The sequence below is a fragment of the Trichogramma pretiosum genome, unplaced genomic scaffold, assembly GCF_000599845.2.
Source record: "Trichogramma pretiosum strain Unisexual culture from Peru unplaced genomic scaffold, Tpre_2.0 scaffold4, whole genome shotgun sequence".
Classification (NCBI taxonomy): Eukaryota; Metazoa; Arthropoda; class Insecta; order Hymenoptera; family Trichogrammatidae; genus Trichogramma; species Trichogramma pretiosum.
Window position 1 is genome coordinate 1,371,816 of NW_019641688.1, and position 19,857 is coordinate 1,391,672.

The 19,857-nt window shown below is 40.1% G+C and overlaps 1 protein-coding gene across 7 annotated transcripts in view; it reads left to right on the forward strand.

Moving 5' to 3' along the window:
• The window catches only part of LOC106656221 (dystrophin, isoforms A/C/F/G/H), a 108,987-nt gene that overhangs the window by 23,609 nt on the left and 65,521 nt on the right, over positions 1-19,857 (forward strand). For all 7 annotated transcript variants that reach the window (XM_023461643.1, XM_023461645.1, XM_023461649.1 and 4 more), the window contains 6 exons: positions 1,084-1,322; positions 1,613-1,711; positions 2,908-3,013; positions 7,961-8,172; positions 8,263-8,417; positions 8,772-8,964. In XM_023461643.1, the coding sequence (XP_023317411.1) occupies positions 1,084-1,322; positions 1,613-1,711; positions 2,908-3,013; positions 7,961-8,172; positions 8,263-8,417; positions 8,772-8,964 (1,004 nt within the window). The remainder of the gene's footprint in view (positions 1-1,083; positions 1,323-1,612; positions 1,712-2,907; positions 3,014-7,960; positions 8,173-8,262; positions 8,418-8,771; positions 8,965-19,857) is intronic.

Here is a 19,857-nt window from a genome sequence, read left to right on the forward strand (position 1 = left end):
CACACGAGCTGCGAGTTTGCAAGTCACACGTACACTTGAGATCTTTTTAGGTCGTGCGCGCGCGCCGCGTTTGGTTGCAACTTTGGAGCTTTCGAAAACTCATCAGTATTCGAACATCTCTTCGAGTGCGTTTATTCGAATACGGCATATCGAATCCATCCAGCTACAAGATACAACTTCGTTTAAGGCTTGCTCTCGTTTCCTCTCTGATTCTCGTAACTCTCTGATCAAATTAACAATCGAAATTCATCAATTGACGACTCCCGAACTCTCGATCCACTTTTTGAGCGTTTCGATTTACGGCTCGTTGATTGCTGCAAAAGCAGACAAGTCGTAGAAATCCTCTCGAAAAGCAATTTTATCATCGATAAATTATTTTAAATTATATATGTTACGATTCTCGTATTACTCGTTTAATACCGAATATAAAATAATTGAATGCGCTTTTTCCAAACCTATTTCATGAAAACGTAGATATTTTTTTATTATACAGCGTAGTGAAAAGGGCCTAAGGTTTAGCGAGTGACTCACATTGTTTTTCTTTTCACGCTTGAAATAACGCGATGTCAAGTACAACCTAGCACGTACACGTCGAGCACATAATTTTCCCGACTTCTGCTCTATATAGAACAATTAGCATATATATATCTCTAAGCTCATTTTTTTTCTCGAAAACTTTCGGTGCCATTAAGTACAACATTTACACTGCACAGCTTGCCGAGACAGAGAGAGAGAGAGAGAGAGAGAGTCTCTCGACCACAAGTCTTTATAAAAGAAGTCGCTTCGCTAAGCTGCTCAATGCTGTACTAGATTTCTTCCGGCTTGCCAAGACGCGCGCGACGAGATAATTTAGAGCTTATGAAGTGTGATCGATGCGCGCCACACACGTTATACACGTCTTAGCGCTCATGCGCTGCGAGCACGGATATTTTCCGTTAAAGTGCTTCACTTTTTTTGCGATAGCACGGGATTTCGTGCGGGCGTATATTCTGATAAAAATCCGAACGAACGTGTCGATTGCAAAGCTCAACTTGTAACTCACGATTTTCTCTAACCGATGCTTTTTTCTTACGATTGTTACAGAGCGAGAGCGACACGTAGGAGGAGCGGCTGAGGCAGCGGCAGCATCATCATCAACAAGCAGCGGCGATGCCAACGACAGCGTCAGCAGTAACAAGAACGAAACGTCCGGCGTTAGCAGCCAGTGTTCGACTGCGATAAGCCGTGGTAGCCCGGCCGCTAGTCCGACAGCGGCCGGTGCGCCCCTCTCCACCTCGACGCCGAACATCCCGCAGAGTCCCCTCGACAAGCAACTACTTCAGGTGAGAATCCGATTATGATTAACTACTCGGGTGGGCGGCACTCGTTATCGGGCTCTTCCAATCATCGAGTCCATTAGTCTTTCTTCGTTTCCATCTGTTTGCTCCTTCCGGGCCACGATTCGAAGACGGTGGCCCCGTTAAATAACGAGTTAACGAAGTTGACTTTTTATGCTTCGGTTATTGATCATTTTTCATCTCTTTCTTTTGAGAAAAAAATTGCATCTTTTTTATTGATTATGCGATTATTCAAATTGGAATTGAAATAAAATTTATCGATGAATGTTTTTCAGATTCGTGACTGGCTGGCTGAAAAAGGAAACATGATCCGTCAACAGGTTGTCGTGGTCGGCGACGTCGAAAGTATTCTACAACATATCGACCAACAAAAGGTTTGCTATTATTTCAAGCTCTGTCAATATTCGCTTTAAAATAGCTTTTTTCACACATTAATATTTTATTGAAGGTAAGAGAAGGTGTTCGATTCGTAATTGTTCACTGCCTTTCCTACCCTACCGACAGATGCGAAGAAACTGTTTCTGCTCTGTCCGTAGATAGAAAATATGACATACTTATGGAAACAAACCCCATCGATTTTTGAGCCCCTGCGCGTACAAGAATGCACCCTTTAGCAGTCGGTACATAACCGACCAAGTTTGTGTTCGATCAGTAGTTGATAAAATCTGTTAATCGTCTTAATCTTATCGTGTAATAAATTATTTGATTTCGCAGACGTTAAACGTTTCAAGCATAAGCAATAGTACTTTCAATAAATGTTCAAGTTGGATCAAGCCTTAATCGTAATGTCATAGAATCGAAAAAATAATCTGAGACAATCAGAACTAACGACTCAATTTCGAGTGGATAATAATATAATTATATTAAAACATTATGTCAATAATTCATAAAAATCTGTCGTGTTTGTATTCACTTCGGTCTTTTTTAGTCGTTTATTTTAAATATTTGTGAGTGACCTGCTAATATTACCGAAAATTGGTTGTTAGAGTGTTTCTAGATACTAATTAAAAATCAAGCGATACGTATTAAATGAAGAGTCGAGTAAAATAGTGAATTTTCGTGGAAATTAATCGATACGTACCCCTTGTGTATGTTATATACATGCACATAGTTGTACGTGCAGCGAGTCCCGTGCAGCATACCTACCTTTCTACGCTATCGATTGCGTCTAGCTATTCGAGAGTTACTGGGTCTTATACCAAGCATATATTAACATATTTACGCTTGATATGTAGTATACAATACTTCTTCTATTCTCAGTAATTATAGATTTTCAACTTTCATGATATATTTTAATGAGGCATATTAGGAAAGCCGTAAATATAGTATTTGAATAATTTCAACTTATAAGAAAGAGATGTTTTATAGATTAATTTTTCAGAAGTATACTCTTTTGATTAATGCTTTTTATTCCCGTAATAATGAAAAGTAGAAATATTTCTTCTTCTATTTTCAGTTCGTTAAAATATTTTTTTTCGATCGATTTAATTTTCTTTTTGAATACCAAATGCGAGTTACAATCTAAAAAAAGATGTTGTCTCATTGTTTACATTTGTTTATTTTGTTTTAGACTGTTCTACGAGAACTAGAACAGAAAAAGCCACAATTGGACGAACTGGTGCACACGGCTGAGAACTTGCGCGCAGACACGAACAGGCAACAACTGCATGGCAAAGGTAAGTAGTGCAACCAAACTTCGGTCAGACTTACTTTTTTTTTCTCTTTTTTCTGCTTAATCCAAAATAGTTTATTTTTAATTGAGAAGGAAAAGTTTAAATATAATCGAACAGATTCTTATTATAAATGGAATCACGCAAATATTCATAAATATTTAAATAATATTTAGACGATGTTTTGGTATCAGGTCGATTTGATATCCATGGGTGGAGCCCTGCGTCTTTTTTCAAAACAACTACATATGTATGCATGCCTAAAATTTGTTTTACTTTTGTTTTTCATGTTTTTTTTTACTTTGGTTTGATTAAATATTTACTTATGAATAATTACCTGAAAATTTTTCAATTAAACGGAAAAATTTGAAAGAAAAATAAAAATGAAAAAAAATTGAAGATTTCAAAGACAAAATATTTAAATATAAAATTTAAATAATGAAATGGTATACATTTTCTCGTCACGAAAACTTGCTTTTTACTTAACAATAATTGGTACAGTTGCTAATTCTAAACTACATGCTTTTAAATAAGAAAACATAGGGCAAAATTTGTGCAGGATTCCAAACATGTTGTGCACGTCGTAATAAGTACTCGCTGCTCGCAATCTAATTAGTCATGCGCGCTGCTCACTCTTTTCCAGCCAAACACTCATTTTACCAGATACGACTTGTCTTTCTTACGTACTGTCCTACCCCAGCCAACTAGAGTTTGCCTCTAGAAGCCTCTCGAAAGTTATAAGACAGTAGAACAAACTTTTGCATTTGCATGTCTGAAATTGAGAAATTTTTCCATCTTTATGGTTTTATCTCACATAATTACATCTTGAGAGTTTAATAATTAATGGTTAAAAATTTGTTTTGTAAAAACATAATCTACAAATCAGTGTTGCACTTATAAGATAAGAAAATTATTGATCTTCTTTAACACGAAGTACATTTTTCTGCTTTTTATTGTCTTATTCCTTTTACCGTAAATATGATGAATCGTAGTAGAATTAACGGCTATTGCGGAGGGTGCGAATAATATGATCGCGTGCCAGCTAGTTTACGTCCTATCTCTACGTCGCGTGATTTTCGATCGATGGCGCGGAAAAAGGATTATTACTTCGATTGCTTTTGTTCGGTCTGGGATAACTTTTATTTTTAGTGGCGGTCAATGTTCGAAGAGTTACATTGTTTCGTTAATAAGATAAAGTTTAATTTAAGTGATCGATTGAAAAATAGTTTTTTACCTCAACTTTACCCAAGTTGGCTTGATGCGCTAAATGACATGTTGAGTAATTAAGTTTTAATGGAAACAAACTTTTGGAATACCTACTGCAGATATTTTCGTTGAAAATGTCAAAGATTGTAATATTATCGATATACTTCACTATAGACTTTACCAATAGACTGTTGACATAAAATATTCAATTTAAAAACCGAAAGCTGAAATAATACAATTCATTTCATACGACGATTTAACATATTTTTCCATAAAAGTATTTTCTGACTGCAATGGTTTCTGAGAATTTTCAAAATTATGGCTCACCCTTAAATTATTGAACTGAATATGAGACGAGAAAAATAGCTGTGATATAGCCTCGGCTCTCCTACAGGATGGAATTTTATGAGTTTTATAGAGTATCAAGTGTCTTCCCCCCTATCTTCATTCTCCGAGTTTTTCCATCAGCTTTTCTTCGCGTAAGTTGAAAATTAAAAATTAATTGGGGTAGCGATGATAATCTGATCCTTTTTTTGCTGCGTAACTCATGATATACCGTCGAACAGCTATCGCGTTGACGAAATACCTTCCGCAGTTTCTAGAACAACTTGATAAAATAATATAATGTAACATAAAAATCGTGGGGAACAAGCGTCGAACCTTTTTATCTTGCTTCTAAGAACTTGGTTGATAATTTTGCAGCCTGTCTGCAACGAAGAATTATATACCGTTGCCTCGCACCCCCATAGCCCATGCTCGAATACCTGTGCGTGTATATAGGTGCAAAAGCTTTGGGGCAAAAAGCGCCGGCGCTGGCTGAACGGCGGCGCGAGCAAGATGGAACGAGCGTACGAGCGAGCGAGCGAGCGAGAGAAAGAGAGCCAAAGCACAAGCTGCTGCCGGCTGCAACGCGTCGAGCCGGGTTCTCAGTCAGAGGCAGAAGCAGCAGCACAGCAGCAGTGTTCGCGCGGACGCATCCAGGCTAGGCCGCGCGCGCGCACCCCGTACCGGCAGCAGTAGCAAGCGCTTGCCATGGCCTGTTGTTGTTCGCTACTGCACACCAGACCAGACCTCGCGCAATTTTAGTGCTCCTACTATCTCTCGCGCTCTTTCTCTCGTTCTTCTCTTTCGCTCTTTCTCTTCCATCGCGAGCTTCCAACTGATCTAGTGCAAGCTAGTAGCCTCTGAAAGGTCAGCAGGTGCAATGAACGATAGGTAAATACGCCAGCTGAGTGGGCGCATCAAGTTCAGCCAAATAAAAAGTTATCGACTGCAACGTATGCATTTGCAACTCGGTCAAGAAGTTCGCATGTTAAAGTTAGCTTTCGTCAGCCATATCACTACCTCGAAGGACTTTTGAATCAAGAGAAAACATCCTAGTGCTGCTTCTAATCCTTAGATCAGCTGTATAAGCTAGTAAAAAACTGTAGCTAAAAGAACGACTCGCGGGCATTAGGAAGGATTTAGACTGAATTGTTATTCTTTGCCATTGTCCGGAAATTGTGGATCAGAAATAAAACTCAAGCCAGTTGATGTCAAAAGTAAAGAACATACCATCAGGTGCATCCTAGCAAAAGTTCGCTTTGAAGTTGTACACGACTGCTGCAAGGTGTACACGCGCGGCGGCAGTAGTACGTGTGCAATCAGTCTGCCAGCGGCTTTTTGCGTTTCGAGTGCGTCGTCTACTCCTCATCCATCAACGCTGGATCAAGTATTGCTTCTTCGCAGCTAGTATAGTAGCGCACGCGCACCCAAGAACCAACTCTTTTTCCCCAGTAAAAGAACGACTGGCCGAGTTTGACCGGACTCTCTCTCTCTCTCTCTCTCTCTCTCTGCTGTTGGTGCACACTCTGTGCACACGCGAGTGCGTCTATTCGACAAACGTCGTTGCTCGTAGATCAAGGTTCAATCTTGTGTGCGCGCCGCGGCCGCTGGCAGATATCGGATCAGCCTAACTCTCTAATCGGCTCCGATGATCGCGCGCTACTTTTTTAATTGCTATCGTGTGTGATACTTCATGGTGTATGCATTATTGCATTACACGTAGATGATAAAGTGAGGAACTGCGTCTGTGATTTATTCCGTACTTTTTTCTTTTCAAAGAAGAGTTAATTTTTAATGCTCGGCTCGAGGACTTTCTACGAGTTTACTGTCTGAGTACTCTAATGAATACTCTTACTTCCAATTAAAGTTATGAACTGTCATCGATGTTAATTGCATCTGCTGTCATCAAAAGCATATCAAAATCGAATAAAAGAAATATAGTCGTTAGCTCAAGAGTTTATTTACCTTCAGAAACGAGCCTGTAAGAAAGTTTAGTCAATTGTGCAAGTACTAGTGGATTGAGTAAATAAGATTGAGAAGTGCGCAAGTGAAATGAAACAAATTTATTAGATACATCTGAATTACCAAGAAAACAAACACGTTACTAAACGGAATCAAAACTGACACTACGAAAAATTAAAAATATTAGTAATAAAGCAATCGAAATAAGCAATAAATCGTCGAAATGTCGCGCAGAAATTCGTTCCAGTATCTGGAAAACGGTTCGGGTAGTCCGCAGCATCAGTTTAACGGGCATCAAGCCAACGAGAGAAGTGTACCGATCATGAGGCCCATTTCCGATCGGGGCGTCCCGATGCCCGCGATGCTCGGCAGGCCGCTTCACGCCGGTGCCGCTTTGATGCCGCAGCAAGGCGGCATGCATGGCTTTGTCAATCCGCTGGGACCGAGCTCGCTCGACTCGGGAATCATGCCACCTCCGATGGATTCGATTTTGCCTCTGGGAGCCATGCAATCGTCTAATCATAGGCCAGGTGCGAGGCTAGCGTTTAACGATACGCGTGGCTTCGTTTCCCGTTGCCGCGAACAATCGAAAATGAACGAATCGAACGAGCATGATACGCTTGTAAACGGTTGATTTTGATTTTTGTTATTAAACCTGGTCAATTCTCGATTTAGTTACCTCGGTGATATGTAAATTATTCATGTTCATTAGAAAAAAGGGTCTCGAAATATTTAAATTGGTAAATTTTCAATCGATGTCGTGACCGAGTATAAAGTCTGGTCTAAAGTCTGATTTTTATAAACTTTAAGTTGTTTTTATGATTGGGAAACCAATTTTTTTTTATTGCCGACTTGAACGTAATCGCATTCGATTTATTGTGCCAAGCCTGTTAGCTAAATAACTCGAGGCTCATTTGATATTTTATTTTCTTGACAGATCAAATTATGGCTACATTGAGAACTTTTAAAAACTCAATGAAAAATTGTCCCGCTATTAAAAAAAACTCGATGGAATCCATCTTCGAAATGCTTAATATACATCATCATTATACATCGTAAAAGTAAATTGTAACTTTCCTACCCTCAAAGATTTAAAAAGAAAAGCTTTTTATACTTTATATCTGCTTGAACTATTGGATTCATTTTATGCATGGATCAGCTTTAATGCAATAAATTTTGTGAGCCAAACAATAAGGTATCATTCTATTTATTTGAAGTATTGGCATAAATTCAAATTGAAAAATGACGCAGCGTTCTTTGGATATTAAATACTTTTAAAAAAATCATGAGAAATTATAATTATGTTACATCCTTAAAATTTATTATTTTCATCGCTTGGATAGTTTTATGTCTCAAAAGAGCTAGTGACTACCGCTGTCATTAGCAATCTTCACCCTTGAAAACTTCAACACAAATTTGCATGCTAATAACAAATATCAAATTCATGGGTTTTGATTACAGTTACGAAGCTACGCGAGCACTGGGATGAAACGAACTCGAAAGTTATGCAACGCAAAAGTCAGCTCGATGCCATGCTCGGGGACAGCCAACTCTTCGAGGCAAAGCGCTTCGAAGTCGAGGCGTGGATGACTCGCATGGAGACCAGACTCGAGCGCATGAATCCCGTTGGCCACACGGCCGACGTTCTTGAGGTTCAGTTGCGAGAGCAAAAGGTATAATAGAGGCTTTCTCGATTTAACTGCTTCTCAAATCATGCACAGGCCACTTCAAACGTAATAACGTGAGCCTTTGTTCACTTTCAGTCGTTCCACGCGGAATTGCACCAATACAAGCACCACATCGAACTGTTCAATTCGCTGACGCAAAGACTCATCGCAGTCTACCAGCAAGATGACACGAGCCAGGTCAAAAAGCTCACTGAGACCATCAATCAGCGATACAATAATCTAAATACAAGGTGGGTATAGAAAGACGAAGAAAGAAAAGAGGGAAAGAGATCAATTGCGCATTATTTGTTTGAAACTAAGAAAACGCGAATCTGTATATAGCGACGTCTTTGATACTTTGAATTTTTTTGAACAAATTAATTCTTCGTGATAATTATTGGCCATTGTCTATCAGAAGAGTTATTACAGCTGTTAATGAGTGATTAATTATCGGGGCCGTTGGGAAATTTCCTTTTAAATTAGTTAAAAGGATATCCTGTGCAGACGCAGACTTCATAATTCATCGGCATTATTTGAATTTGTTCAACAAAAATGTTCAAGTTGTGTTTCTTTTTGACTAATATATGTTTTTCTGTCCACTGCAGCATCATCAGTCGAGGCAAGTATCTTCATTCCGCCATGAATTCGCTTCACAACTTCGACCGTTCCCTCGACAAATTTTTAGCCTGGCTAAGCGAAGCGGAGTCTTCAACGGAGACTCTTGAGACCGAAGCCGATCGTATCTGTGGAGGCAGACGAGACCAGGCAGCAATCGCACGATCACATCTTCAGTATAAGGTAAGTTGCTATACTCGCATTTTTAACCGTTCACTCATTACTCTCTTATCAATTTTCTCTAATTTTGCATTAAACTTTCAAGTTTGAGCGGTAATGTGTTCGCAATTATGAATTCTGATACTCGCCGGTATATGTTTTTCGAATATTTTTCCCATGCACCGATACTCAATAAAGCTTGATTTATTCGATTCTAAAGCCCGCAGTTTGCTAGTCAGGGTAAATGATTTATGAGAGCTGATTAACGCCTCGGTGCGAGATACGATAGAAAACGAAGCAGGATATTTAAAGTTTGATTAGATAATTTACTAATTAATTTCTTTGTGCCTTTCATTTATTTTTTCATATTATTTTACTTATAAATTATAAAATAAATCATAAAGTCAATCATCATTCAGAAAAATAGGAGATTTCAATTTCCAAGTTTATCGATAATTCTGCAGTGCATACTTTTTCATCTCTAGCGCATAAACACGAGAGAGCTTTTATCTCCTTTTTGTAAAATGCGATAATTTTCTGTCATGCAATACGAAAATGGCGCTGCTGCACTTACAATCATTAGTCATTCGATCAGCGATCTTTCACAGTCATAATCATAAATAAATACGCGAGCAACAGCGGTCGGCATAGTGCAGAAGCAAAAGTACGTAGTAAGCAACATCACTACTACTACTACTGCTGTTGCTGCTAGTACTACTGCTACTACTACTACCATTACTACTTCCAGTAGGAGCATTGCCACCGCCACCGCACCACCACCGCCACCTTCGCTGCTGCCGCCAGTAGCAATGGCATCCGTGTGCTCGCGATGTCGGCGAACGAGTGTATGCGATTGTAGGAGCGAGAGAGAGAGAGAGAAAGCGAGTGAGCGAGAAAGGTGGATGCGTTCTATCGATCGGCTATTCGCAGCAAACGAGCGCGTACTTTTCTCGTCGTGAGTTCGCAGTTTGTCTCTTTTTGACTCAGCTAGATCTTTCAGCGTGCCTTCCTAAAATATTTGCATATTCGCCTACTCGTGATGCATATTTTATTTTTACACCCGCTGCTACTGAAATAGCCTCGATAACTGTTTCTTTTTTTTTAAGGACGATTTTTCAAAGTGCTTGCTCAAACGGTCTTTTGGATTGCCTGTCCTCCGTTTCGATTGTCATTTGCTTTGTTTTGACAGGACTGTGAAAGAAAGTGGTCGCGATCGAGCAAACTATTATTTGTCGTCGCAGACGCGACGTACGCATTTCTGCGGAGAACGTTTTTATCTTTAAAATACGATCCTATCAGGCGGAAGAGCCGCGCACAGACCCGGAGAGAATTTCAAGTTCGAGATGCACCGCGTATATTCTCCACATCTCCCCGTGCTTGTTCTCGAATTGGTGTGTTGGTGCAGCTGGTCCTCGCAGTCCACGTTTACTATATAGTCTGGCCAGCCTTTGAAACTTTGTGCGATCGAAATTTGCAGCGCTTGCGCTCTGAGGGTGCCCAAAGATTCGAGTTTGCAAAGCTTGGCCGCAGGTTCGATAACCCTCTCGCTCGACCGTGGCGCTCTCGTGGCTGCGCTCGATGAACCACCCGAGTTCGGACGGCCACGGCCGTCGGTAGTGTAGAAAGTGAGCCTCCCTATGTACCTATTCTATGCCACAGCTGGTACTTTTATCGGCGATGAGCCAGCAGAACTCCAATTTCCGAATAGAAAATATTTCTATCTACAATCGATTGTTACTTACTTCCTTTTGTTTTGTTCTGTTTTTCGGCATTCGAGTACTCTACGTGTGATTTGCTTTAAAGAAACCGCGTTGGAAGCCTAGAAAGAAAATTCATGAAACCACTGTAATTAAAATTGGAACGCCAAGGGATTGAAAATTTGTCTATTTTCTTCGACACGTTATTTTTGAGTAGACCAAAGCCCCGACGAAAAAGACCTGAAAAAACTCAAAATATAAATAAATTGAAAGAAGTACGATACAGTGCCTTCATCTGCGAAACAAAATATTTTTGTAAATATTCATTGCAATGCGCACTCCAATGTAAAAACCTGCTTGAAACTCTTTTCTCACTTGTTGAAGTGCAAAAATAAAGCAAGGTAGTTCTGGAAATGCGTTGTTGTCATTCCAAGCTATAAAATGGGGAGGACAGTTTTTGAGCAACCGTGTATACAAAAAAACTACAGTCGTTGAAGAGACTCGTACATTCAATTTTTAAAATCGTAGTAAATGGGTTTGAACCGTTCTATGCTCGTGAACTTTTGGATTTTTTTATGAAGTCCTAGTAAAGCTTGAAACAGATGTCTCAACGTGTACGCACGATGTACGCTTAGCGGCTTTTCAGCGACGGCAGCCGCCGTTATCTTGGCTCAGTTCCAAACGGACGACATATTCTTACACGCATGCGCTTAAATAAAGGTGTAGCGGCTGCTTGTAACGAAAGTTTTAGCAACTTGTTCTATACGAGGTTATCGTGACTTGCAAGCTGCCTTTTAGCCGCAAATAAATGTATGCAAAGGGCCGAAACAGGAGATGGGGCAATGCAAACCCTCTCGTGCATTTGAGGCCATTGTGAGTGTAGTTCAGTATCTGATGTATTCGAATTTTCATGTGTTATTTTATGTGTTATTTTTATGTATTATTTTTATGTGTTATTTTTATGTTTTATTGATATAATTTTATGAAAATTCGAAACATGAGCATCATCAATGTTTCGTCTAAACTTGTTTGATAGCTGAGGTGTTCATCGCGAAAAATCTTCAAAAGATCGAGGAAACAACAAGTGAGTCAATGATAGTACTAAAACAATTGGTACGAAATAAGCCGGATTAAACAATGTCAGAGAGGGTAGGTGTCTTGGTGTTGTTTTGGGGAAGCTCAAAGTGGATGAACGAGTAAGCAACAGTGCAAACGACTAAACTTTTTCTCAAACGTTAGAACTCGGCAGTAGGATCGCTTACGGTAATCATTCGTGGTATCGTTGGTTCGTTGGATCGATCCGCAACTCCATTTGATTAAAACATTTTTGAGCTGCGGTTGCCCACACTATCGCATGTAATCAACCTAGAGCTCCACTGAACTTTTCATGGATATTGTGGATTGTTTTTACTCTTATATTTTAGTCAAGCTGTCGGCTGAATCAACAAACGTTGGCGATAGAAAATTTTTCGAGAGCAAGAAATAATGAGGAAAGATGTGCGAGGAAAGTAGAAGGGAAATTTCGTAGGACGCACAAGAGCAGTGCATCGATCGTGTCGTTTTGTTGCGCGCTTCGATGGATCATAACTTGCTGCTGCCAGCGCCTTTACTCCTCCGCTTCTTTGCCTTTCTTTTTCACTGCCTTCTCTTAAAATCTCCAGTAAAAAAGCTCACAACTTTTCAACTGTGCTAACCGTCGTGCCTTTCGTTAACTTATTGAATGAATTCAAAACTTAAGATTTTTAAGGAGAATCAAGAGCTGTAAATCTTTTTATATTTGAATTATTATTATATTTCTGAATTACATCGGTGCTGCTATTCATACACTATCCCAAAAATATTAAATAAAAATACGTATGTAGGCAAATAAAATCGATAAATACATTCTTCTAAACTATCGTTTCTTTACGTATCATTTTTACATTAAGCATATATGTAGAAAAAGCAAAATACGCTTTGATTAAGCTTTTAAAAGGGTACCAGGAAAAAATACAGGGTAGCAAAAGGAAACGTATATAAATTGAAACGGAGATATATCGACGTGAAAATTCTTTCGTCAGTATAATCTGTACCTATTACATGCGGGGTGCAGGTATGTAGCTGCGCAAAGAGTTTTGTATTTACAGATTCGTATTTACTCGGATCGAGCCAAATAAAAAGTTGAGAGTGATTTCCTGCATGAACTTTACATTCGATAAAAGAGGCGCAGGTACTGCTCGAGTTAATTTCAAAGATTTATATTGATTTTTTTTCTCAGATATTGTCGTGTAAGACGTATGGAAATGTTTGAACCAATCACCTTTTTAATGAGTCCAACCAATTCAATTTCCTTATCTTTTTTCGAAGTGCATACCATTTTTCCCATTTTTGTTGGAAAAAGAGACGTTGTTAGTCACCACATTGTTGAAGTAAAATACAATGATGAGGGTGCAATGACCTTATTTTGCTATTATACATCCGGCGTCGAATGGATTTCAATGCGGTTTGTACTATAATTTCATGAATTTTCCCTTTTATAGTATTGTACCTTTCGTTTAGTGTGATGATATCAGCATAAAATTAATTTTATCAAAATACACTGCTACACTGCGTTTCGAATTCACTGTGATAAAAAGATGTTGTAAAATGTCTTAAAAGTTATGCCCAGATCGAAATGCCTCTCGAGGCAAAGAACGGGTTAAGGTCTTCTTCATATCCTTTAGAATTAAAAATTCGGTCTTCATTCACTTGCGTGCGTGCGTGCGTGCGTGCGTATGAGGGTTCGCAAATCCTGCTTTACAACCAAATTTGTTTTGCACGCAGTCTTTTAAGCTGCTAATTAGCGCAACTTTTTTCTCCTTGAGTAATGCACGTAAGATAGCAAGTGCACAGTTGGGGTAGGACTGCATTGCGGCAACACTCTGTAACTAGTTAGCGAGTTAATTTTTCATCAAGTATTCTCAGCTCGACTGAGTTGAAAAATATTGCACGCTTGAGAAGGGCTGCTGCTGCTCGTGTATAACGTGGTTTCTCAGAGCAGTAGCAGCAGCAGCAGCGGGGCACGCCTGTCAAGATTTCAGTAGTAAAGAACATGTTAGGCCAGACGCACGTTTTCACGGCTATGTCTCGCTTTACAGTTGTACAACAATATCTCGCGGTGTACACGTGAGTTTCTCGTTGAAAGCATAACGAAACATTTAGCCACTTTGAAAATGAGCCAAAAACGAAAAGAGTCGGGGAGCTTCCTTTGTGCAATAATGCGAATAACGAAGCGCGTAATGAAATTAGCGGCTCGTAACTTTCCTTATGGTCGCTTTTTGACAATTTTTGTTCATTATCTACGCCTGAATTTTAATGATTGCGAGCGATTCGCGTGAAGCTGCGGCTGTCGCACTTTCGTCCTCCAAGAGTTTTATCTTATTACACGTGCACCGCCGCCACCGTCGCTCGCATGGAAAATAAATTTTCGAAGCTTGGTCGCTTGCATAATTACGTATGCGCGCACGAGTCACCGGACGCTGAATACGACCAGAATGACTTGTGCCCTCGTATACTGGTCCAGAGCCGCATATAGTCGCCAGAGCGAATTGCGCTGCACGCATGCGTGAGCGCTCCGCAAGCTAAAACTGCGTGCGCCCGCTGTATGTGCTGCTCTACGACTATGTAACTATCCAAACGCGCGCTTTATTAATCATGCGACGAATTGCTGGAAGCTTTATTGCTTTACGACCGCTGCTGCATTGTTGAGAGCTTTAGATGCTTATTACTAGCAAGCGAGAAAGTTGACTTCTTTAACTGTACCTGAATATTGATATAAAGTGAAATGAATTTTATAAATTCATACGATTTTTTCGCAAAACACCTACCCATGGTTATTCCATTATTGCGATACTCGAACGATTCAATCTTCGCGATAGCTCTTTGGTTTAAAGCCTCTTGCGCCATTAAAAATTAGAGTATGTGTGTATTTCTTGCATGCATGTACAGCAATAATTTCTTGGTTGCTAAAAGAAGTGGGCCACTGTTCTTCCAACAAGCCAATTTATCTCTCAGCGCTTATACAAGGCTCCACTTGGTTGTCTCGTAGCCAGCGGGCTGACTTTGCTCTCTTCCGTGCTTTTTACTTTTCTCTACTCTTTTTCTTATGTTCTCCCGTTTTTTTCTTTTCCTGCCTCTATGTCTTGCTACTTTATCAAACCAACTTTTTCACGTGCTTTTGTAAGTGATAATTTGTAATTGCAATTGTTGTACGACGAGATCGCGCATGAATGGGATAAAAATCATTGAACTTTGATCTTTATTGAAGTTATCATTGGTGATATCAGGATAGAATGGAACTTCGAATGCATAACTTGAATAAAAAATGATCTTCATCTAAATAGCGATCGACATGAGAACCTGTCGAATCGAGCCATTTCGTACGACGCAAAATATTCAAAGCAATTACGAAGTAAAATTCAATCAGGGAGACCGAACGTACGATGCAAATCGATGCTAAACAACGCGTATTGGGAACCTGATATCTATGCGAGCGTCGTTGGAGCGTGCGTGTATGATGCCGTGCGGCGAATAGGACTGCGCACATAAAACTAAGCGCTCGTAAATTGGTTGGCTGCTTTAGGGACATTAATCTTATAATTTAAGTACCGGTGAGCTTGATTGAATCGTTCCTTGCGATATGAGCCATCAATTTTTTTCACCCGACAGCAAAACAAGCAACAACCGAGAATTAATGGCATTTAAAATCCGTGTAAAATAATTAAAGCTTAATAATTACTCATAGGTTTAATCTTAGAAGTGTGGCGGTACTAATCATATAGTAATAAGATAAGAAATATTTAGTCAGTTTTGATTTTTGTATCTCTCTGCCAAATATTTACTTGAAACAATATTAATTAGTTATTATACTCGAGTGTTAGCTTAAAATCAAGTATCCTCAAGAGTACCCAAGTATATGCCATATTTATAATACCCTTGCATACTATAAATTTCTCGCCCTACATAATATGTACTTCTGCAAATTACTCAGCTAAACCTACTTACTTTGTTCTGTTACAGGTGAGTTCAAACACTTTTTGACGATTCCACTTTTCAAAGCAGAATAGTTGATGAAGGTAAGCTTTGCAAATTTCGTTTTCCAAAAAATTCCCGCATCAATTACCTCTAAATTAATATTATTTGCAATGAATAAGACTACTGACGAAATTAAATTTGTTCAATTCAATGAAGTTTATTTATATTGTCATCGATTTTAGTAACTATTATGCGGCTATTTAAGACTTGCCGTTATAAATGATACCCGCCGTAAAGAAGTTATATGAATGTAAATACAAAAAATATCACGTAAAAAAATTAAATGAATTATAAGGAGATCCTGTATGGTAATTTTCACAGCACGCGACGAGAGATTATAGGTCTTAGTACATTTTTCTTTTTATTTTCCTACATTATGAACTGAATGCTTTTGTAGCATGTTTCATAGGTCTAGCTTTTAACGGATTATGGTAGTTGGATCGTAATATGTTTTTAGATATTTTTCGCTTTATTAACGCGCATCCTTGTGACATTTGCAAAGCTTGTAAAAATTAATTCAGATTATATTTTCAAACTCATGATTAAATGTAAATTCTGATTAAGTGAAATATATGAGGGCAGTGTAACAATGGTATTCATAATAGCTCAAGATAATTTTAAATAAACCCACAATATATATGAGCCGGCGGGATGTAATTCATGAAATTCCCTCAACTCGTCTCGGATCTTTTTCTCGTGCAACCTGTCTCTCCGTTCATTCTTCAATTGGTAAACTCTTTGAGTGAAATCGAGCGAGATATTGTGGTTTAACCACAACTACCACTGCAACCGATTTCTTTGTGGTTAACGTTAGTTTTTCATGTACGTGTCATACAATTGAACACTTTAATTCGATTTATCCAATTTTACATTGTTCTCAAGGCATCACTGAAAGATATAAAGTATTAATCGTGTTTCAATTCGAGTACTAATCTTTTCAACTCAGAGTTCACTTCAACTTCAATTTTTCCAATTTTAAAATTCAATGAAAAGCTATGGAAACCCTAGGTTCGAGAGAGCACACATATTGTGATGCCACTGCATGTTTACTCTGCATAAGTATCAAATGGAAAAAGTCAACTCGAGAGAAGAGTAGGTATAGCATGGGGGTCTGACCAGAGAACTTGGCGCGTCAGCTAAATCCGAACTTCCGCAACGAATAATTCATCCCGATCGATTCGGTATCTTTTACCTCCCTAACGAAATCTCATTCGATAGCTAACTCTCGCCGACTCTCTTGCATTCTCTCTGTGCGCGCAACTACTGTACAGCGGCGCGCGTACTACCGATGTATATATATGAATTCGCTTCTCAATAGTCATTTATATTCCTTATCCTCGCGCGATACACGGTCACGATTATTCATTGCGTCACGAAGGTTTTGTTGTTAGCGAAGCCGCGCGCCACAGATGTATTTAAAAAATGGATCTTATCTGTCTGGAATTTTTCCACGAGCTAAACGCGACGTGTTCCCTTTGCAGGCTTTCGCGGCCAAAAATACTCGCTCTGCCTCCGTGATATACATAATCTCGTATCATAACGCGCGTTTAAAGGGCTTAACTTTTTAATTGTTTTCACTGTATTAAAGTGAATACTTTTTTGTGAGATAATTTCTTTTTTCTTTTCCTATTTTAATAAACGGTTTTCATCCTCTTTTGGTATTTGTTTTGACATTTTTTTGCTGTCGCTGATATACACAGTAGGCGAGAGTTATCACTGAATCTTCACCGGTAAAAAAGCCCTTTTATTACGAGGCCACAATGTTTTACATTCATCGTTTTTTTTTATAAGAAAGCAGACATTGACGCGCGGTGACTTGCACCTACCAGTTGAAAATGAACTCTCTTTAGGGGTATACGATAAGAAAAATCAGCGAGCCCTCTTCTTCTTCTTCTCCTCTTCCCTTTCTTCTATGTTTTTACGTTTGCATGTCGCTCTTCTGGCTTCCACCTCGCTTTCATGTATAACCCAGCCAGCCAGCCAGCAGTACAGCAGTGCAAACGGAGGCGCGCGCGCACTCACGCACACTCCGACGATCTCTCGCTCTGCACACCGTGTCGTGTAGTAGAGATTGGGATGCTGCGCAATGCAAGCTCATAGTACATCGGCTCATGCTGCTGGCCAAGAGGGGTGAGCCAGTAGAGGAGGAGGTGGCAACAGAGAGAGAGAGAACGGGAAGAGAGGAGAGCTTCGCTGGCGCGCGCGCAGGTGCCCTCCCTCGTCACCGGTCTTCTTGGCAGAGTCGCTGCTGTCCGCAAGGATCGCACGCGCTCCGGCTTCGGCAGAGACCGACTAACCTCCAATCGGCCCGGAGCAACGAGTGAGCGACAAAATGCTGCTCCGGGTTGTGCGCGTTTCTATCACGTTTCTCTGCTCTCGCGATTGTATCGTTGAATTTTAAAAAAAAATTCCTCCCACGGATAACTATATCTCGTACCGTCGTCGAGATCGAGTGATCGTTACACCACGCGTTTGAGCCGTCGATGGAAAAGTACCGTGTAACTAATTCATTTTTATTCCGACGAATCGAGTGTTTTGCGAAAAAAAGTTGTTTTTGAAATTTTGTTGATCGATCGTTCGTTCACGTTTTGTAATAATCAGATTTTTATAATATCGAGTTAGAATTTAGTGAGTAAACCATTAAACGAATTCAATATTTACATGGTGCTAATTATTCATATACATCGACGAAATAGTTGTGTGATAATTACTCCAGGCATCGAGTAGATTAATCGAGTTGATGAATCAAGAAGATTTTTGTGACTTGTTGCCGAAGATTACTGGGTCTATTTTTTCTTCAGATTTTTAAAAAGATTTATTGTAAATCAAACAGGACTGCACGAAAACTCCCAATTATACCAAAGGAGTTGACAACTAATTTGAAAATATTGTCAGAGCCGCTGATTAGCTATTGTAAAACTAAACAAAACAACTAGCTAAGAATTATAAATCCTTCATAGCTCGACCGTCCGCACTGACAATAACAAAAACAAAAGAAGCAAAATACAGTGTCTTTTTTGCTGCTACCGTCTTATCTCTGACTCACGCTTGCAACTATTTCGCAAACACGTTTTGCATATTTTACTAGATTTGTTTACGTAAATTCACGCATGTGTAACATGATTACGAAAAGGTAGAAGCAGGTACGGTTAAACTAAATTTTGTGAAAACACTACAGTGAAAGAGCAACTCTCTCAGGCCAGCGGCATAAGTTACTTATGCGCTAGAGCGTGTTTTTGTGCGAGAGCCGTTACGCGTGCAAATGGGCGAGCCAAAACCCGAGGTTGCGTTCTCTAACGGCGCAGTGAAGCAAAAGCCCACGACGCTGAATCTGTCCTCCGGCACGTCCTTCTACCGTTCGAATCTGGTCAATGGCAGAGGCAGTCTGAACGATCATCGGCACTTACAATCGCTCAATAAAGGACCAAGCCTCGAGAACGATTATCAGCAGATATCTAGACTCAAGTCGGCCATCAGCACAGCCAGTCGAAGCAGCGAGTCTCAGCTGCAGGCGGTGCTACCTCTGCTCACGGGACTTCAGCAGTCAGCCAAGCAACAATCTCTGTCGAGCAGCAGTTGGTCGTCCAACTCCAGTGACCACGAGGACCCGAGAGATTCGCCACCTCCACCCACACCAGCCTCGGCTAATCCACCCAACAGTATTAGTCACGTCGTCGAGCAGCGTCAGCTCAACGGCAACCATCACGGTCACCAACCGATCGGCGGCATCGGCCAGTCGACGCGAAAATCCGCCAACGGCATCAACAGCTCCAACAATAACAGCAACAACAATCACGTCAACGTCAACGGATTTTCCCTCTACACACCACCGACCCCGATACCTGCCGTCAGCACTGCCAGCAGCAAAGTTCAACGCACGATACCAAACGGCTTGCCTCAGCCAGCCCCAAGACGATCTCACAATATCGTCGCTCCACCCTACCACCTCACAGCGATTCAACAGATCACCGCAGCTTTTGCCTCAAGTCGTGGGTCACCATCCTCATCATCATCCTCATCATCAGCAGCATCAGCAGCAGCGACCGCTGCAGTATCTTCTACCGGTTCAAGCGTTGCTTCCGCAAATTCAATCAACAATGCTTATGATACCAGCCCATTATACACATTATCTTCGACAGCAGGAGCTGCCGCTGCAACCCCAACAGCT